The 16,669-nt window shown below is 43.2% G+C and overlaps 1 protein-coding gene across 4 annotated transcripts in view; it reads left to right on the plus strand.

Moving 5' to 3' along the window:
* The window catches only part of HIVEP1 (HIVEP zinc finger 1), a 137,615-nt gene extending 125,641 nt beyond the window's left edge, over positions 1 to 11,974 (plus strand). For all 4 annotated transcript variants that reach the window (XM_040249348.1, XM_040249347.1, XM_040249351.1 and 1 more), the window contains 2 exons: positions 8,236 to 8,729; positions 10,278 to 11,974. In XM_040249348.1, coding sequence (XP_040105282.1) covers positions 8,236 to 8,729; positions 10,278 to 11,390 — 1,607 coding nt within the window. In that variant the 3' untranslated portion in view covers positions 11,391 to 11,974. The remainder of the gene's footprint in view (positions 1 to 8,235; positions 8,730 to 10,277) is intronic.
* Positions 11,975 to 16,669: the final 4,695 nt, after the last annotated feature.

Here is a 16,669-nt window from a genome sequence, read left to right on the forward strand (position 1 = left end):
GCAGAATTCCATGGACAGAGGAGCCTGGCAGGCCACAGCCCATGGTGTCGCAAAGAGTCAGACATGCCTGAGGAACTAACACTGTTACTACATTGTACATACCAAGGAAAGAAGGGTTGTCAGAGTGTATCTGATTGGAATAATGATGTGGCTCTTAAAAGAAAGAAAAAAGAAAAACCCTGTTTCTAAGTTCTGGCTTCCCACTGCACTTAAGTCGCTTAACTTCCTTGTGAAAGGTGAGTTTGGTGTCTGGTCTGCCACAAGTGGCTGTCAGGTTTAAACATGACAATCCAGTAAGATATTGACAAGCTGCTTCTGTAAAAGACCTGATAATAAATATTTTAGGCTTTATGGGCCACACAGTCTCTGTCATGACGATGAAACTCAGTGAGTGTGGCACAAAAGTTGCCATAGACATGTATGTCAATAATGGAGCCTGGCTGTGTTCCCATAAAACTTTATGTAAAAGAACAGGGGGGGCCATGTGGGGCTTGGCAGCCCCTGATATATACTAGGAAGTCAGCGTCGTGTGCCATCCTAGTTACTGAGCTCAGCAACAGCCTGTAGCAAAATGCACAGTGTCACAAAGTCAGCAATGGTAGCTTCTGGGGTAGTTAGCACATCTGTGTCCTTGACCTTGTTGACTTGTGGTCGTGGGCAGGTCACTTTCCCGGTCTTCTATCAGCACAGGTTCTGAGTCGATAGGAATAGTCTTCTCTGGAGGTTAAGGGAACAACCCAGTAATATGAAAGGGTGTTTTTTTGTTTTTTTTTTTTTTTTAAGCACAAATGCAGAAGGCAGAGGTCTGGGCTTTGTTTTGGCTCTCTGGGTATTTAAAAGGATGCCTTTGTCTCAGGCTTCTTTAAGGTATCCAGTGTATCTTCTTTCTGCCATTCTGGAATATCCACCCTGTTTAACAAGTATGGAATGACCCAAAACTCATTTTCAAGTTTCCAAACTTTGACAGTGGTCTTCCCCCTTCAGAAGTTTACGACCCAGTGCACACAGGGAGATAAACACTGTTCAGTCCTTATCTTGGGACAGAAAACTACAGGAAGGAACCCCAGCTCTTCTGAAGTTCTCCGTAGGCTGCAGGCACGTGGCTGTGTGCAGGGAGAAGGCCAGGTCTAGAGACACCAGCGTTTTCCCACCCCTAATGCTGCGAACCTTGATCCTGAAGTGTGTCATCCGGGCAAAGACAGATTAAAATGGAGCCAAGTAGTTTTACCTCCTTCCCCATTCAAAAGCCTATGGCTTTCTTTATATACTCTTTCATGTAAATTGCATACACTGAAATTTAATATCTATATGTACAATTAAAATTTTTAAAGATTTATAGTGTAACTGATTCTTAAACTTCCATACTCACTGTAAAATACAGTGTATTTGTTGTGATATTTCAAAGGTTATCAGTTTGCTTTCTCCTTCAGGCTTGTATTTTACACGTTCTACTCTTCTTAATAAAATAATTATTTGAAGCTTTTAATGTCTGTGTAAACATTCAACTCCCTCATGCATATTTAGAAGCTAGGTTATTGACTATAATTCATTGATGACCTTCTTTCAGATTATTCTGTGGTTGGATTTTTATAATATGACATTGGAATGTGGAGTGTTTAGCACAGACTCAGGAGCCAGACCAGCCTGGGTTTGAATCTTGGTTCTGACACTTCTGAGCTGTGGCCTCCACCCTGTAAAATAATTCAGTGCTTAAAAAAATTTTTTTAAATGATTGAGGAAAAAATAATCAGGTCTGCGATCAGATAGCAGTGCTTTGTGTATAGAGTCTACCCAGATTCTCCTGGAGTCTCGCTGGCTAGAACCAGAGTAGAGAGAACTGCAAGATGGGTACAAGATTTAAGAGTGTGTGTATGTTTGGGAGGGGGAGGGACAGGGGCGTTAGGGTGTATTTTGGAGAAATTTCCTGAGCTTTTAAATTAAACAAGAGACGTGTTAGAATTTATCTCAATTAATAGTTTCCTATGAAACAATAGGAGGAGAGAAAAAAATGCATGTCAGAAAGAGAAATCTGAATGAGCATAATAAGGACAACAGGGAGATGGACGTTCTGTATGCTTTTCTGAAAGAGACAGAATCTTGGTGTCAATAGAGTAAAATGAAGATCCCGGAGCGTTGGCAAATAGATTGATGTCATTTTGTTTGTTTGTTTGTTTGTTTGTTTAAGATTATTTTGGTCTTATAGAAAAGGTGAAAAGCTAGTAGAGCGTATACTCTTTATCCGGCCTTCCCTATTCGAGCATCTTACATGACCATATGACACTCGTCGATGCTAGGAACCCAACCCCAGCTCAGGACTGCCAGCTGGAGAGCAGGACTTGCTGGTTTTCCCTCTGATGGCCTTTCCCATCCCAGGCTGTCCTTCAGGAGCCCACATCGCATCCGGCTGTCATAGCCACCCCAGCCTTCCCTATCTCTCATGACCTCAACATTGAGAGTCCATGTCAAGAGTCCATGTCAGTTATTTCATAGAATTGTCTCAACTTGTTTTCTGATACATGTTCCTGGCTGGATTGAGGTTATACATTCTTGGGGAGGCAACATAGGGAGACTGTGACTTTCTTGGGGCATCATATCAGGTACCTTATGTCACTGCATTTCATGGGTCACGTGAGCCTCCATTCCTTGGCCAAGGTGATGTCTGCCAGGACTCGCTACTATAAACTTAATTCTTGTTCCCTTTATACATATTAAATATGGGTGGAGATACCTTCAAACTATGTAGATATTCTGTTTATGCATTGATGGACCTTGCCTGTGGTATTACTGTGGTGTTCTAATTTATTAATCAGAGTTTTTCTGCACCGAAAAGTTACCATTTCTCCATTTGTTCATCCATCCATCCATTTATTCATGAATTCCATATGGACTTAAGGCTGTGTACTTAATTCTTTGGGTTACAGGCCCAGTACTGTTATTTATTGTGTAGCTCAAGTTCTAAGTGGCCGTTGAGAGCTCTTTGAGGTCTTTCCTATGCCCTTTGATTATGCTGCTGCTTTTTTATTATTTTTTTTTTTTCTTTAAGCTATTCTTTACTCTTTGACACCTCAAGATATTCCAGGCCTGGAATTGACCATTTCTCCAGGGACCCCTGGTTCCTTTTATTGGAGAATGGTATTTAGGAACCAAGATCTAGCCACGAGGTGATGCATTTCTGGCTGCTAACCTGTCACTGCTTCTAACCCCTCTTGTTGGATAGAGCTGGGAAATAACTGTATATACACTAAATCATATGTACACACATCTGTATTTATTTCTGTGTACACACATAAACACACACACACACACAAATGAGAACAGGAGTCCATCCTGATAATTCTAGTTCCAGTCCAGCCCCGCAGAGTTTATTCTGTCTAGCCTGTTCCATTTCCTTTTTTTCTTTCTCCTACAGTGAGAAACCTGGTTCTCATCTACAGAATGTCTACCCATTTGTCCCACTCTAGTATACCAATAAACTAGTTCCAGAAATGCTGGCCCGCCTGTGAAAACGGATTTATAATCACAGCACAGTGTCTCTGGGCAGCTCTTTTTGTCTTTTGCCATATTATCTCCCTCGTAGCTCAGCTGGTAAAGAATCCGCCTGCAATGCAGGAGATCTCACTTTGATTCCTGAGTCGGGAAGATCCACCGGAGGAGGGATAGGCGGCCCACTCCAGTATTCTTGGGCTTCCCTTGTGGCTCAGCTGGTAAAGAATCTGCCTGCAATGTGGGAGACCTGGGTTCAGTCCCAGGGTTGGGAAGATTCCCTGGAGAAAAGAATGGCAACACACTCCAGTATTCTGGCCTGAAGAATTCCTTGGACAGAGGAGCCTGGCAGGCTACAGTCCATGGGGTCTCAAAGAGTTGGACACAACTGAGTGACTTTCACTTTTTCATATTATCTGGTCAGAACCCCTTCTGCCAAGGTTCCCTAGGTCATGGTTGTGGGGTTTATTTGTGCTCACGTCATCAGTCTGACCTTGCATTTCATCTTGAATTTTTCCCATGTCCTGGTTAATTATGCTTTTATGTACATACCATAACATTTACTTTATGGTGTACAGTTCTATGGTTTTTGATAAATGTGTAGAATTGTATATGTTGTTGTTCAAGTACTAAGCATGTCCGACTCTTTGCAACCCATGGACTGCAGCACACCAGGCTTCCCTGTCCATCACCAACTCCCGGAGCTTGCTCAAACTCATTTCCATTGAGTCAGTGATGCCATCCAACCATCTCATCCTCTGGGGCCCCCTTTTCCTCCCACCTTCAATCTTTCCCTCCCACCTTCAATCTTTCCCAGCATCAGGGTCTTTTCCAAGTGAGTCAGCTCTTCGCATCAGGTGGCCAAAGTATTGGAGCTTCAGCTTCAGCATCAGTCCTTTCAGTGATGTTCAGGGTTGATTTCCTTTAGGATTGTATATCCACCCCACAATTCCATGTAGAATAGTTCTATCACCCTGAAAGTCTCCTGTGCCACTTATGTGCAGATAACTGCTCCTCCCCCACCCCCATAAGAGCCCCTAGCAACTACTGATCTCTTTTCCTCCCTGTATTTCTCTGTTTTCTTGAGTCTCATATGAAAGAAATCAGAATAAGTAGTTTTTGAGGTCTGGCTTCTTTCACTTAGCAAAATACATGTGAGATTTATCCATGTTTTTGTGGGAGTCAATTCCTTTATATTGCTGAGTAGTATTCTATTGTCTTAATGTGTCATAGCTTCTTATCCACTGACTACTTGAATGATAATCTGAGTTTCTTCCAGTATTTGGCAGTCATAAATATAGTTGCTATAAAACATTCATATACAGGTTTTTATATGAATGAAGTTTCGATTTCTGCAGGGTTTGATACTAGAAGTAGAATTGCTGGGTCATTAGCTTGGTGTATATTTAGCTTTGGCAGAAACTATCAAACTGTTTTTCTAAGTGTCTAGACCATTTATTCTAACAGGTGTGTAGTGGCATTTCATTGTGGGTTTAATTTGCATTTCCCTAATGATTGATGACGTTGAGCATGCTTCTGTGTGCTGCTTGCTTTCCAGTTGTCTTTGGTGAAGTGTCTTCAAAGATTTTGCCCATTTTTTTAAAGTGGGTTGTTTGCTTTCTTATTGTTGAATCAGGTAGTTTTCAATATATTCTGAATATAATCCATTTGTCAGAAATGTGATTTTCAGACATTTTCTTCCAGTCTGTGGCTTATCTTACTCTCTTTTACAGTGTCTATCTCAGAGCAAAGTTTTCTTAATATTCATGAAGCCTAGTTTATCCATTTTTATAAACTAATTATGCTTTTAGTGTCATATGTGAGTTATTGTTTTTTAAGAAAGTTTTCATCTTTGAAAATTCCTTTCAATGGGCATAGAATTCTGTTTTGTTTTCCTATGATTATTACTGTGTCTTTCATCAGTAGCATTTCATTTTTTTGTTTTCCTGTAGTTTCTTCTCACAGCTGACATTCCCACTTGGTATTCTATGTTGCTCACCATTCTCATCAGAGCTTTTAACATACTATATTGATCAATTATTTAAAATTCTCTGAAAGCTCTAACATCTGCACCATATCTGACTGGTTCTGATTGCTTTTCCTCTTCTGAGTATTTTTTTCTCGCCTTTTTGTATGCCTTGTAATTTTTATTGAGAGCTAGACATCTTGCATAAGACAATAAAGACCAATGTAGATAGCATTTATGCCTGGCAAGTCCCTTCAAGTGAGAGTTGAAGCCTTGCTATTTCCGGTCAGGAGCTGGACTGGGTTGGAGAGCTCTGTTGCTGTTAAGATTACTACCATCAGAGCACAAAAGGCTTCAGATTCCTAAAGAGGCATTTCTTGTTTGGGGTGCGGGTTGGATTGTCAGAGAAATGCTTGTTTGATTCCCGTTTTAGGTCTTCCCTTTGTGCTGTGCATCAGAGAGGGTGCTGACCATGTTCTCTTCTTCTCCTGGTGCTCTTCCTGCAGTATTTTGCTGTTAGCTCTCACTTGAGGCGCCTTAGCCTGGCATTAGGGGGTGAGGAGGAGGATGTGGTGGCACTGTTCTGGCCCTGCCCCAGCCTCCTGCGGGCACCCTGTCCTCGGGTCCCTGGGCTCTGGGCCTCTTGTTCTCCTGCCCCAGCTCAGCCGTTGCAGTGGACTCAGCTGGCAACCCTGTCCCTCCTTAGGGAGTAGAGTTGTGTTTTTCCTCTTACTCCATTTCCTCACCACAGTAAATTCTCTCCAGCGTCCCAGGGCAGCGATGCTTCAGCGCCCCTCTTCACAGGATGGAGTGTTTGTTCCCTATGGAGAGAAGGGAGCGGGTGCAGGGGGGCTCCCTGCCCCTCCTACATGCTGCTTCTCTCCCCTGGATCCCGACCACCGTGGATGCTTAGTCCGCTTTTCTGTGGGGTTGAACGGTGATCATCATCTACAGCCTGAAAGAAGAGGTAGCCCCAGCCCCTCCTGCCCTGACCAGTCTGTCCACCGTTTAGCCGGCCTCTGACTGTGTCCTGCTGCGTCTGCCCCGGCTGACTCAAGCTCGTCTCCCTTCTCTTATACAGACGCTCCCTGGAGCTTGGGCTGTTTGATGGGACTTCAGCCTTACAATGGATTTGGGAAGAGTTATAAATTTAAAGTTAGGCCTGTTCTTAAAAAAAAGAAAAAAAAGAAAACAGTAGTAGGTTTTGAGCAGGTCTCACCGTAGTCGGTCTTGGCGGCAGGACTGGCCTCTGATGAAGTCGGCTTCCCTCTCCAGTCACCTGTTCCCTCACCTCAGTCCTTCAGTTTCTTCTCTTTTCTTTTCTACTTTCTCTTATCAAAGAATTTTTTTCTCTTATTAAAATCTCTAAAAATATATCTGATTTGGCATTCATGTGGCAAATTCAAAACATATGAGGGATGATGGTCTAAGTTTAGAATTTCAAACATCAGACAGGGTATCATAGAGGCATCTGAGGAAGGGGGCAGAGTACCTACCCAGACCGTGCCCACCCCATGTCCAGTGCGGGCACTTGGTGGAATTCAATAAATGGTGCTATTTTATCTGTTATTTCATGACAAAATGGTAGAACCCATAAAACAGAAGGCAGGAAATCACACATTAGGAGCCTACATGTATGTTTTGTGTTTGAATGTTTTAAGCACAAAAGTAACATGTGCTTGAGATTTTTTTTTTTAAGGTCTAATCTGTTCTGTCTCCTCGAAATAATCATCCATAAATGTGTTGGTGTTGATACTTCAAGATTCTTTTCTAAGAACTTATCTTTGTAATATAGAAAAGAGTAATAAAGTAAATTAATACTCAGACCATTTGGGAAACCCAGGAAAGATAACCTGTTAGTTATTTCTCTGTTCACATTTTTTCTCTTCAAAAAGTACATGTAAATGCAGACTGCATTGCAGCAAAGCTGAATGTCATATAGCTCAGCGACCGTGACAGTGAATGGGGTGGAGATTTTACACTGCTCTTCTGTTTAACTCTTTAAACTCTTATTAGCTTTCTTAAGGAAAGTGCCTCTGATTTTGCAAGTTTTGAATAGACAAGGTTTTAAATCCAGTCTTGCATGTGCTTATAAGAATTTTAAAACTATTCCCTGGACTATCTTGACTATTCCTTGTTAAACATAGTTCATGTGGCATTATATGGCTGATATTAGTGACTTTTAACTAATATTCCATTTCCTATGAGAAATGGGTTAAGTCATCATGGAAAAAAAAATTACAGAATATTACTACTCAGAGAACAGCAGAAACATGCCTAAAATGCTATGCAAATATCATGGAAAATTATTGTTTGCAAATACGAAATGCCACCAGTATTTTGGTTTCATTTTAATTTGTTCAACAAAAGGGCGGTACAGCAAGTAGAGAAGCACTCAGAGAATGAGTTGCAGTGAACTCTCGGTTCACGTTCTCTGTAGAATTCAGGCTTGTTTTGGAGGTATAAAATTTGAGGCTTCCGTTTCTGGTCTGCACTATGTATCACCCTCTGCCCGTCTGCTCTGGCGAGGTTCGTCCACCGTCCGCGTCCTCCAGGAAGCCCTCCTGGCCACTCCCCTCCTCTGCCGGCGCATCCCTCCGATCCCCGCTGTCCTGACTGCCTTCCTCCCCGTGTCATCCTCCCCCACTAAACTGGGGGCTCTGTGTAGGCAGCGTCCTGGTCTTGAACACTCCTCGCAGTATTGCCAAGCTTATAAAAGAAGAAGATGCCAAACATTAAACTTGCATAAGCATCTATAACATCCCCTCTTGGTTGTTTTTTCTCAGACGAGAAACAGAGGTTCAGTTTCGAGAGGACTGGATACGACCCGGAGGAATCCGACGGCGCCGAGGACGACGACATCGAGAACGAGGAGGAGGATGAAGACAGCCAGGCCGAGTCGGTGCTGTCGGCCGCGCCCTCGGCCGCCGCCAGCCCGCAGCACCTGCCGGCCAGGGGCGGCCCTGGGGACCCCACGGGTGCGGACGAGGACGCCGGCGCCCCCGAGGGCTCTCCCGGGGGCCCCGCGGACGCGATGGATGTGCTGCCGAGGGCTCTGCCCACCAAGATGACGGTGCTGAGCGCGCTGCAGTCAGACCGCGGCGGCAGCCCGGGGTCCCCCAGCAGCGCCGGGCCGCGGGCAGCGGGCAATGCAGAGGCAGCCGCCCGCCCACCCGAGGGAGCGCCCAGGTCCCCGTGTCACCAGATGTCTGTGGACTACCCCGACCCCGAGGAGATGCTGAGCGGCTCTGCAGCAGGAAAGGCTGTGGCTTTAACGCAGGTAATGGATCCGTAGCCGTTTTCCTTTTGACTTCAGGAGTTATTGTATGATATTGCTCATTTGTAGCTACATCCGTTTTTTTTTTTTTAACCTTATTTTCTTTTGTTTGATTTAAGGCTAAAGGACGTTTATGCCCTTTGGATTCGTGTTGTGTATCTTAGTCAAAGTTCATCTGTTGTATTATACATCTGTAAAAGAACCAAGTAATCTTTGCAGTATGCTCATTTACTACTATTTGGTTCCTTATAAATATCTTGGAATAAAAAATATTTGTGTGCCAATGGAGAATATGAGTCTCGGGACCTCCGTTTTCCATGGCTTCCTCTGAGACGATCTTCCACGGGCATTGATATGATGGGTTTGCACTTATTATCCAAACAGTTTGTATGCTGCCCTCATTGACAAGGCAGCTACCAGTTTGACACCCCCACCCCTCCCACCCAAAAGAAAAAAAAATATTAAGAAGTTCACTTTGCTTGAATCATCAAATTGCTGTCACCACTTAGGAAAGCTTCCTGCCCAAGAACTAGCTCAGAACCAGACTCAGGACTCAGGAAAGTCACCCTCCATGTGAGCAGTGAATGACTTCCTGCTTTTACACACCCTGGCAGGCTCCTGAGAAACCTGTTTTCTCTCATGGACAGTTCTCTTACCTCTGGGATGAACTGAGGATCACCAGACGATTTATTTCTAAATGTGGCAGATTTTAGTTTGCTGGGTAACACTAGAGAAAACTCGGAAGACTAAACTTGAATTCACTAGAGCCCATCCTACGTTAATATTATTTAATTAAATTACATTCATATTTAAGTAGCATTAATATTTAAATTAGTATATACATTAATGGAGTTCTGTAATGAGGACAAGTGAATATTTAGATGATAATCCTGGATGGGAAAATTGGCAGGATTTACTCCTCTACTAACGTTTCGTTCCTTTCCTATTAGTCACCTGTGCTGTAAGCTTCTGTCCCTAAATCTCTTGCACACCTACCGGTGTCTAGAGATCCGGTTTTCAGTAGACATTTCATCCACTTAAAATAAGTGAACAAATGAAAACTGCAGACCTCTTCGTTAATGGAAGCTCTTTATTTTTTTAAATGAGTAGTCCTCCAGTTAATTTTTCCCCCCTGAGTGGATACTCATGGCCAACTAAGATCTCAGAATTTCTCAGTAATTCCTATCTCTAAACTAAGGTGGAGCGAGAGGTGCCAGCAATAATAATAGCAATGGAAGAAGAAGATAATTATGGCTGCCTCTCAGGGTTAATTTGGGTATAAATGAGATGATATCCAGGAAATCTGAAAATTAAGTACTATACAGAATCTGTGGCAGTTATTTATTCTAGAAAATAAAGAGCTTAAAGGGTGTAATAGGAATTTTGCTTTTAAAATCAGCATACCAACATTTAGCAAGCTTATTTTTATGAAATCCTTGTTACACACTTTTACCTCAGGACAGAAGAGACTTTTTACAAGATCTAAAACTTTTGCTTGGTGACTAATAAGGAAGCTGAGCCACCAAGAGATGATTCCATCTTGTCTTTCAGGGCCCACCATGCCTGAGCCTTCCTCGTCCCCCGGCATCTGAGCGCAGCCCTCAGCCAGGAGGGGCTCCTCCATCCACCTCGCCTCGGCCCGGCCCTCAAGAGCAGAAGCCGCAAGCCGCCCTGACTCCGCCCGCAGGCCTGCCTTCTCCGCAGACGCACCTGTTCAGCCACCTGCCTCTGCATTCCCAGCAGCAGTCGAGGACACCCTATAACATGGTTCCGGTAGGGGGGATCCAGGTGGTCCCCGCTGGCCTTACCTACTCCACCTTCGTCCCCATCCAGGCCGGGCCAGTGCAGCTCACCATCCCGGCTGTCAACGTCATCCACAGACCACTGGGCACCCCGGGGGACTTGAGCGCAGACGTGCCAGGCGCTGCCAGCCCCGCGGGCGTGGCCGAACTGAGCAGCGTGGTGCCCTGTATCCCCATTGGCCAGATCCGCGTCCCGACGCTGCAGCCCCTGCCGGCCCTGAGCATGGAGACCGTCAACATCGTGGGCCTGGCCAGCGCCAGCCTTGGCCCGCCGGTGCGCCCGCCGGGGCTGGCCCTCAACGCCGTGGGGCTGCAGGTGGTGGCCGCCAACCCCGCCTCCCAGAGCAGCCCCGCACCCCCCGCGCCCATTCCGGGCCTCCAGATCCTAAACATCGCCCTGCCCACGCTCATCCCCTCCGTGAGCCAGGTCCCCGTGGACGCCCAGGGTGCCCCCGAGATGCCCGCTCCCCCAAACAGGGCTCCCCGGGAGGCGCCGCCCACGCAGCCTTCTGCCGGGGCGCATCCCAGCGGCGGGACGCCATCCCCGCAGGGCTCACCCGGAGTCCAGCGGGAAAGCGCACAGAAGGGTCTAGATCCGCCTGCCCCGGCCAGAGACCAGGCAAGTCGGGACAGCTCCAGTCCCAAGGACACGGGGAAGGGGGCCTCGGCGAATCACCCGAAGCCCCGGCACGACACCCCTGGCGCGCCCTGCAAACCAGCCTTGGCGCCCCCGCCCCCGCCGGGCCGGCCGAGGCTCCTCCTGGACCCGGAGGGACCCCGGCCCCGGCCCCGGAGGCCGGTCACTCAGTTCAGCGACGTGAGTAGCGACGAGGATGAGGACAGGCTCGTGATCGCCACCTAGGGGCTGTTTATTCGGGGGGGGGGTGGTTTGATTTGGGTTGTTTTTTTTTGTTTTTTTTTGTGGGGTTTTTTTGGTTTTTTTATATAAACACTTACAGGTTTCTTTGAAAACCCTCCTTTCCTTAAAGCACATTTTTCTGACATAAACTCATGACTAATCTTTGTGCAATCATGAACTTTTGACCAATAATTATTTTGTGTCAGCTCCAGCCATTTTTGTACATGTTGTATAGACAATTGTGCCTTTTAGGAGTTTTATGTTTAGAAACTGTACAGATTGTTGAATATCTATATACATAAAGTATATATTATATATGTACATGAAAGCCAGGTAGTTATTTGTGTTTAGCAAGAAAAACCTGTCAAATCCAATGATTAAATTATATGTTGCACTGTTAAATATTAAATTTTTATGGCTGTGGGGCAGAGTTTCTGTGTATAAATTAGTATGTAAACTCCATATTTATTGTATTCATATTAGTCTTTGAAAATGGGTCTGTCCTTCTTGTGTAAGACAGTAAAATTACACTTCAGACAGATTTTCTGTGTTATGAAATGTTTCAGTAAAGTTGTTTACTGACTTTACCATTGCTTTAGTGGTGATTTCTTTATGTCATGTAGTGACCAGCAACCTGCATTCGAAAAAGAGCCTGAGGTTAACATTCCTTCCACACTCACCTCCACCCCCTGTATTTTTGAGAAATCAGGGCTTTATAGTTACTGCCAAGGGAAATAGCCAAGAGGAATTTTTCCAACTTATGAGGAATAATTTTGTAGCTATTTTGAGAAGATTCGGTACTTAAGAACACTGCAGGTAAATGTATTTAGCATAAGGACAGAAAAGGGCAAAGTTCGTAAAGGTGGGTATGACAGCTTCAGCGTATAATGTTACAAGTCAGTCCTGAGAGCTTGGCTTGGGCGAAGCCCATGAACCCCGGAGGCCTCAGCCCAGGTTTGTGTGTGAACCGGCCTCTATGTCCCCTGGGCCCTGCTCCTTACAGAGACCTCCGCCTGGGACCAAACCGCGGGAGTTCTGGGCTTCACAGGAGAACCAAATTCAGACTTGAACTTACTTAAGTTGACTCTTTGGAAATGATTGCTTCCTGTCCTGAGAGGCTTGACTTATTTAGAAAAATGGGGAGGGGACCCACAGTTGCACCTGCGATGATATGCAGGGTACAGAGGTTTCATTTGTGAAAAAATGTCTTAATGTTGGAATTTAAAGCACTGCGTTCATGTTTTTCAAGGCCTGCTTGGTGAAGATCCGGGAGCCATGAAGTCGGTAGGACAGCAGTGCGTGAAGGAAATAGTTTAAGGAGTTTGGGAGCCTGCTGTTACCCAGCCCCGGCTCCAAACCTGGGGCTTGGCGAAAAGAGTCTGTCATCTGGGCCTGTGAGCCCCAATCTAAATTATGACCTCTAGAATATGCCTCTGTCCCAGCAGGCTCTGATAGATCGGTGATGCTTTCAATGCATGCTACCGTGTTCATTTATTCTTGCCCACAGATTAAGTAACAGATATCGCAACAACAATAAAACTATGTTTTATACCCCAAAATGTATTTGAAAAGAGTTCTGGAAACATATCATAGGAATTGTATTGGTCTAACAAAATGGTTGTTGAAAATGAGGGCCATTGTCTGTCAGATTTCTCAAAATAAGTTTTAACTTTGTGTCACACCTCTTACAATTTCGTTGCCTAAAATTTTAAAGCAGTATAATAAACATTCTTGCTTCCTAGGCACATTTTAAGTACATATGACGAAGCTAAATTCAAAAGCAATGCTAAGAATTTTGGCATTGAGGTGGGTTTCTTTGTTTTTATGGTTTATATAAATAGAATTTTCTTAATTTGAAGAATTCCTACATATTCAGTTCAGTTGCTCAGTCGTGTCTGACTCTTGGCGACCCCATGGACTGCAGCATGCCAGGCCTCCCTGTCCATCACCAACTCCCAGAGTTTACTCAAACTCATGTCCATTAAATTGGTGAAGCCATCCAACCATCTCCTCCCACCTTCAATCTTTGCCAGCATCAGGGTCTTTTCAAATGAGTCAGTATTTCGCATCAGGTGGCCAAAGTATTGGAGTTTCAGCTTCAACGCAAGTCTTTCCAATGAATATTCAGGACTGATTTCCTTTAGGATGGACTGGTTGGATCTCCTTGCAGTCCAAGGGACTCTTAGAGTCTTCAACACCACAGTTCAAAAGCATCAATTCTTTGGTGCTCAGCTTTCTTTATAGTCCAATTCTCACATCCATACATGACTACTGGAAAAACCATAGCCTTGACTTGGCAAAGTAATGTCTCTGCTTTTTAATATGCTGTCTAGGTTAGTCATAACTATACTTCCAAGGAGTAAGTGTCTTTTAATTTCATGGCTGCAGTCACCATCTGCAGTGATTTTGGGGCCCCCCAAAATAAAGTCAGCCATTGTTTCCATTGTTTCCCCATCTATTTCCCATGAAGTGATGGGACCAGATGCCATTATCTTCGTTTTCTGAATGTTGAGCCTCAAGACAACTTTTTTACTTTCCTCTTTCACTTTCATCAAGAGGCTCTTTAGTTCTTCACATTCTGCCATAAGGATGGTGTCATCTGGATATCTGAGGTTATTGATATTTCTCCTGGCAATCTTGATTCCACCTTGTGCTTCTTCCAGCCCAATGTTTCTTGTGATGTACTCTGCACATAAGTTAAATAAGCAGGGTGACAATATACAGCCTTGATGTACTCCTTTTCCTATTTGGAACCAGTCTGTTGTTCCATGTCCAGTTCTAACTGTTCCTTCCTGACCTGCATACAGATTTCTCAAGAGGCAGGTCAGGTGGTCTGTTATCCTCATCTCTTTCAGAATTTTCCACAGTTTGTTGTGACCCACACAATCAAAAGCTTTGGCATAGTCAATAAAGCAGAAGTAGATATTTTTCTGGAACTCAGTCTTGCTTTTTCGATGATCCAGCAGATGTTAGCAATCTGATTTCTGGTTCCTCTGCCTTTTCTAAATCCAGCTTGAACATCTGGAAGTTCACAGTTCATGTACCGCTGAAGCCTGGCTTGGAGAATTTTGAGCATTACTTTACTAGCGTGTGAGATGAGTGCAATTGTGCAGTAGTTTAAGCATTCTTTGGCATTGCCTTTCTTTGGTATTGGAATGAAAACTGACCTTTTCCAGTCCTGTGGCCATTGCTGAGTTTTCCAAATTTTCTGGCATATTGAGTGCACAAGTAAAGCTAGTGGAGGTGATGGAATTCCAGCTGAGCTCTTTCAAATCCTAAAAGATGATGCTGTGAAAGTGCTGCACTCAATTCCCACCTTTAACCAAAAACTAAATGTTATGGTATGCTTGGATGTTCCCTTGAAAATTTCATAATGCCATAACATACCTTAGGCTTATTTTGTACTTTTGACTTTTCAAAATTCATTACATTGTACACATACCTTTAATATTACTGACTATAATGCTTTCATGTAGCTTTCAAATATTTTGCTAGCATTTGAAATATGTAGCTAAATCAGAAACATCAAAGTTTGTGTCATTATTTTTTGAAATAGTCCCCTGACTAAAATATAAGGGAGTAATTTTGAACTGTTTCTCCAAAGTTGTCTTGTCCTAAGAAGCAAGTCATTCTCAAATTATCAATGACTTGCAAATAATAATGACTTGAATAAATTATTTACAAGTAATCCAGAGAGCTGGGAAACTATGTTTGTATGCTTCATGAAAGATCCAGGTTAGCAAAGATATAGAATGCAAGGATATAACAAATTTCTTTAAATTATTAGCAAAACAGGTGAAAAACATAATGTGAAGCAACTTTAGCATATTGTATGAATCCACTGACACCATCAGAAGTGTCGGAAATAGCAAAAGCATCAAAATTCATTTGTCTAGTTTTCAAAGATTAGTCCATCTGTTTTACGAATATCTGTTATGAGTTAACAGAAACCAATTGCCTTAAAGTAGCTCCTTATTCCCCAAACTTTAGGCTACAAGAGTAATTATTTCAGAATGAGACGATCAACTGATAACATTTAATATAGAGACTTTGTTTCTCTTTTTTTTTCGAAATATAGTCATGATTTTCCTTTCACAGAAATGGTATAAATAACACTTTTCTTATTAATCTCTGACCTGAATTTTAAATGGTGGGGATTAACAAGGATTAGGGGTCATTCTTTTCTTTGGAAGACTGTTGAGAAGGGTACTGTTTTCTTTCATGATGTATGCTCAGGGCAAAATATGTGCTCTTCTTAACTTCTCTGTTTTTTAATGTTACATTTTAGGATGAAGTTTGAGATCAACTAGAGATCAAGCAACACCAGAAAGGTGACTTTCATTATTAGAGTAATTTTGTTTCAAAACCATCTATTAATTCAAAACATGGAATATTAAATGTCCCTAAAGCAAGAATCTTTTCCCAAACCGACTCCCTATGACTTTGGAGAATTATATATTTTATATTCAGTAAAGGTTATTGTGTGTATTATATATACATATTTGTATAAAAGTTTAGTTCAATCCAAATAAATGAGGTGTCAACATCCAAGAAGACTGGACTAACTGGAGAAGTGACGTGAACAGATGCTCCTGCACTTGGGTTGAAAAACTGTATCTTAAAATGTAGCCATTTATACAAAAAGTCTATTTGTACCTTCTGCACCTCACCTCCCCAAAGCATCATTTTGGAGATAGAAATACAGTATTCAGACCCAAGTAAAAGATATCCACACTCTAATGCTCATGAACAGGGCATCATGGGAGGCTCCTTCCTCACTGGAATTTCTGGACTCCAAGCTTGAACAAGATAGAGACAAATGAGCGTATTTCCAGACCACCAGGTCCTGGAGGCAGAGAAACCCAGATGGTTCGACATCATAGCCAAGAAGTCACGTTGAGAGAGTTCCAGCAGTAGAAATATAAAGAATAATTGTGGTAAATAATAAAGTTGTCTTTTGATTCAGTAAAGGAGAGTTTTTCCCTAATAGTCCAACTATTAAGGAAATTCTATATCTCCATTAATTTTTGTGTAAAACCAGGATTTTTTTGTGTGTGAAGCAAAATTTTGTGTTTTGTGTAAAACAGCCAGGGCTCACAAACTAAAACTCAGGTGCATAAAAATCAGGCAGAAATATTAGGAACATACTTATCCTGAAGAAAGACTGCAAAATTAAAAATTCTAGTATTACGCCAGTATTTGAAGATAGATCAGCCGAGGAGGAAATATGTAACTCCACTTTATTCTGAAGCAAGTTCTGAGAGAGCATGACTTCCAAGGGC

The sequence above is a fragment of the Oryx dammah genome, unplaced genomic scaffold (genome assembly GCF_014754425.2).
Source record: "Oryx dammah isolate SB20612 unplaced genomic scaffold, SCBI_Odam_1.1 HiC_scaffold_11, whole genome shotgun sequence".
Classification (NCBI taxonomy): Eukaryota; Metazoa; Chordata; class Mammalia; order Artiodactyla; family Bovidae; genus Oryx; species Oryx dammah.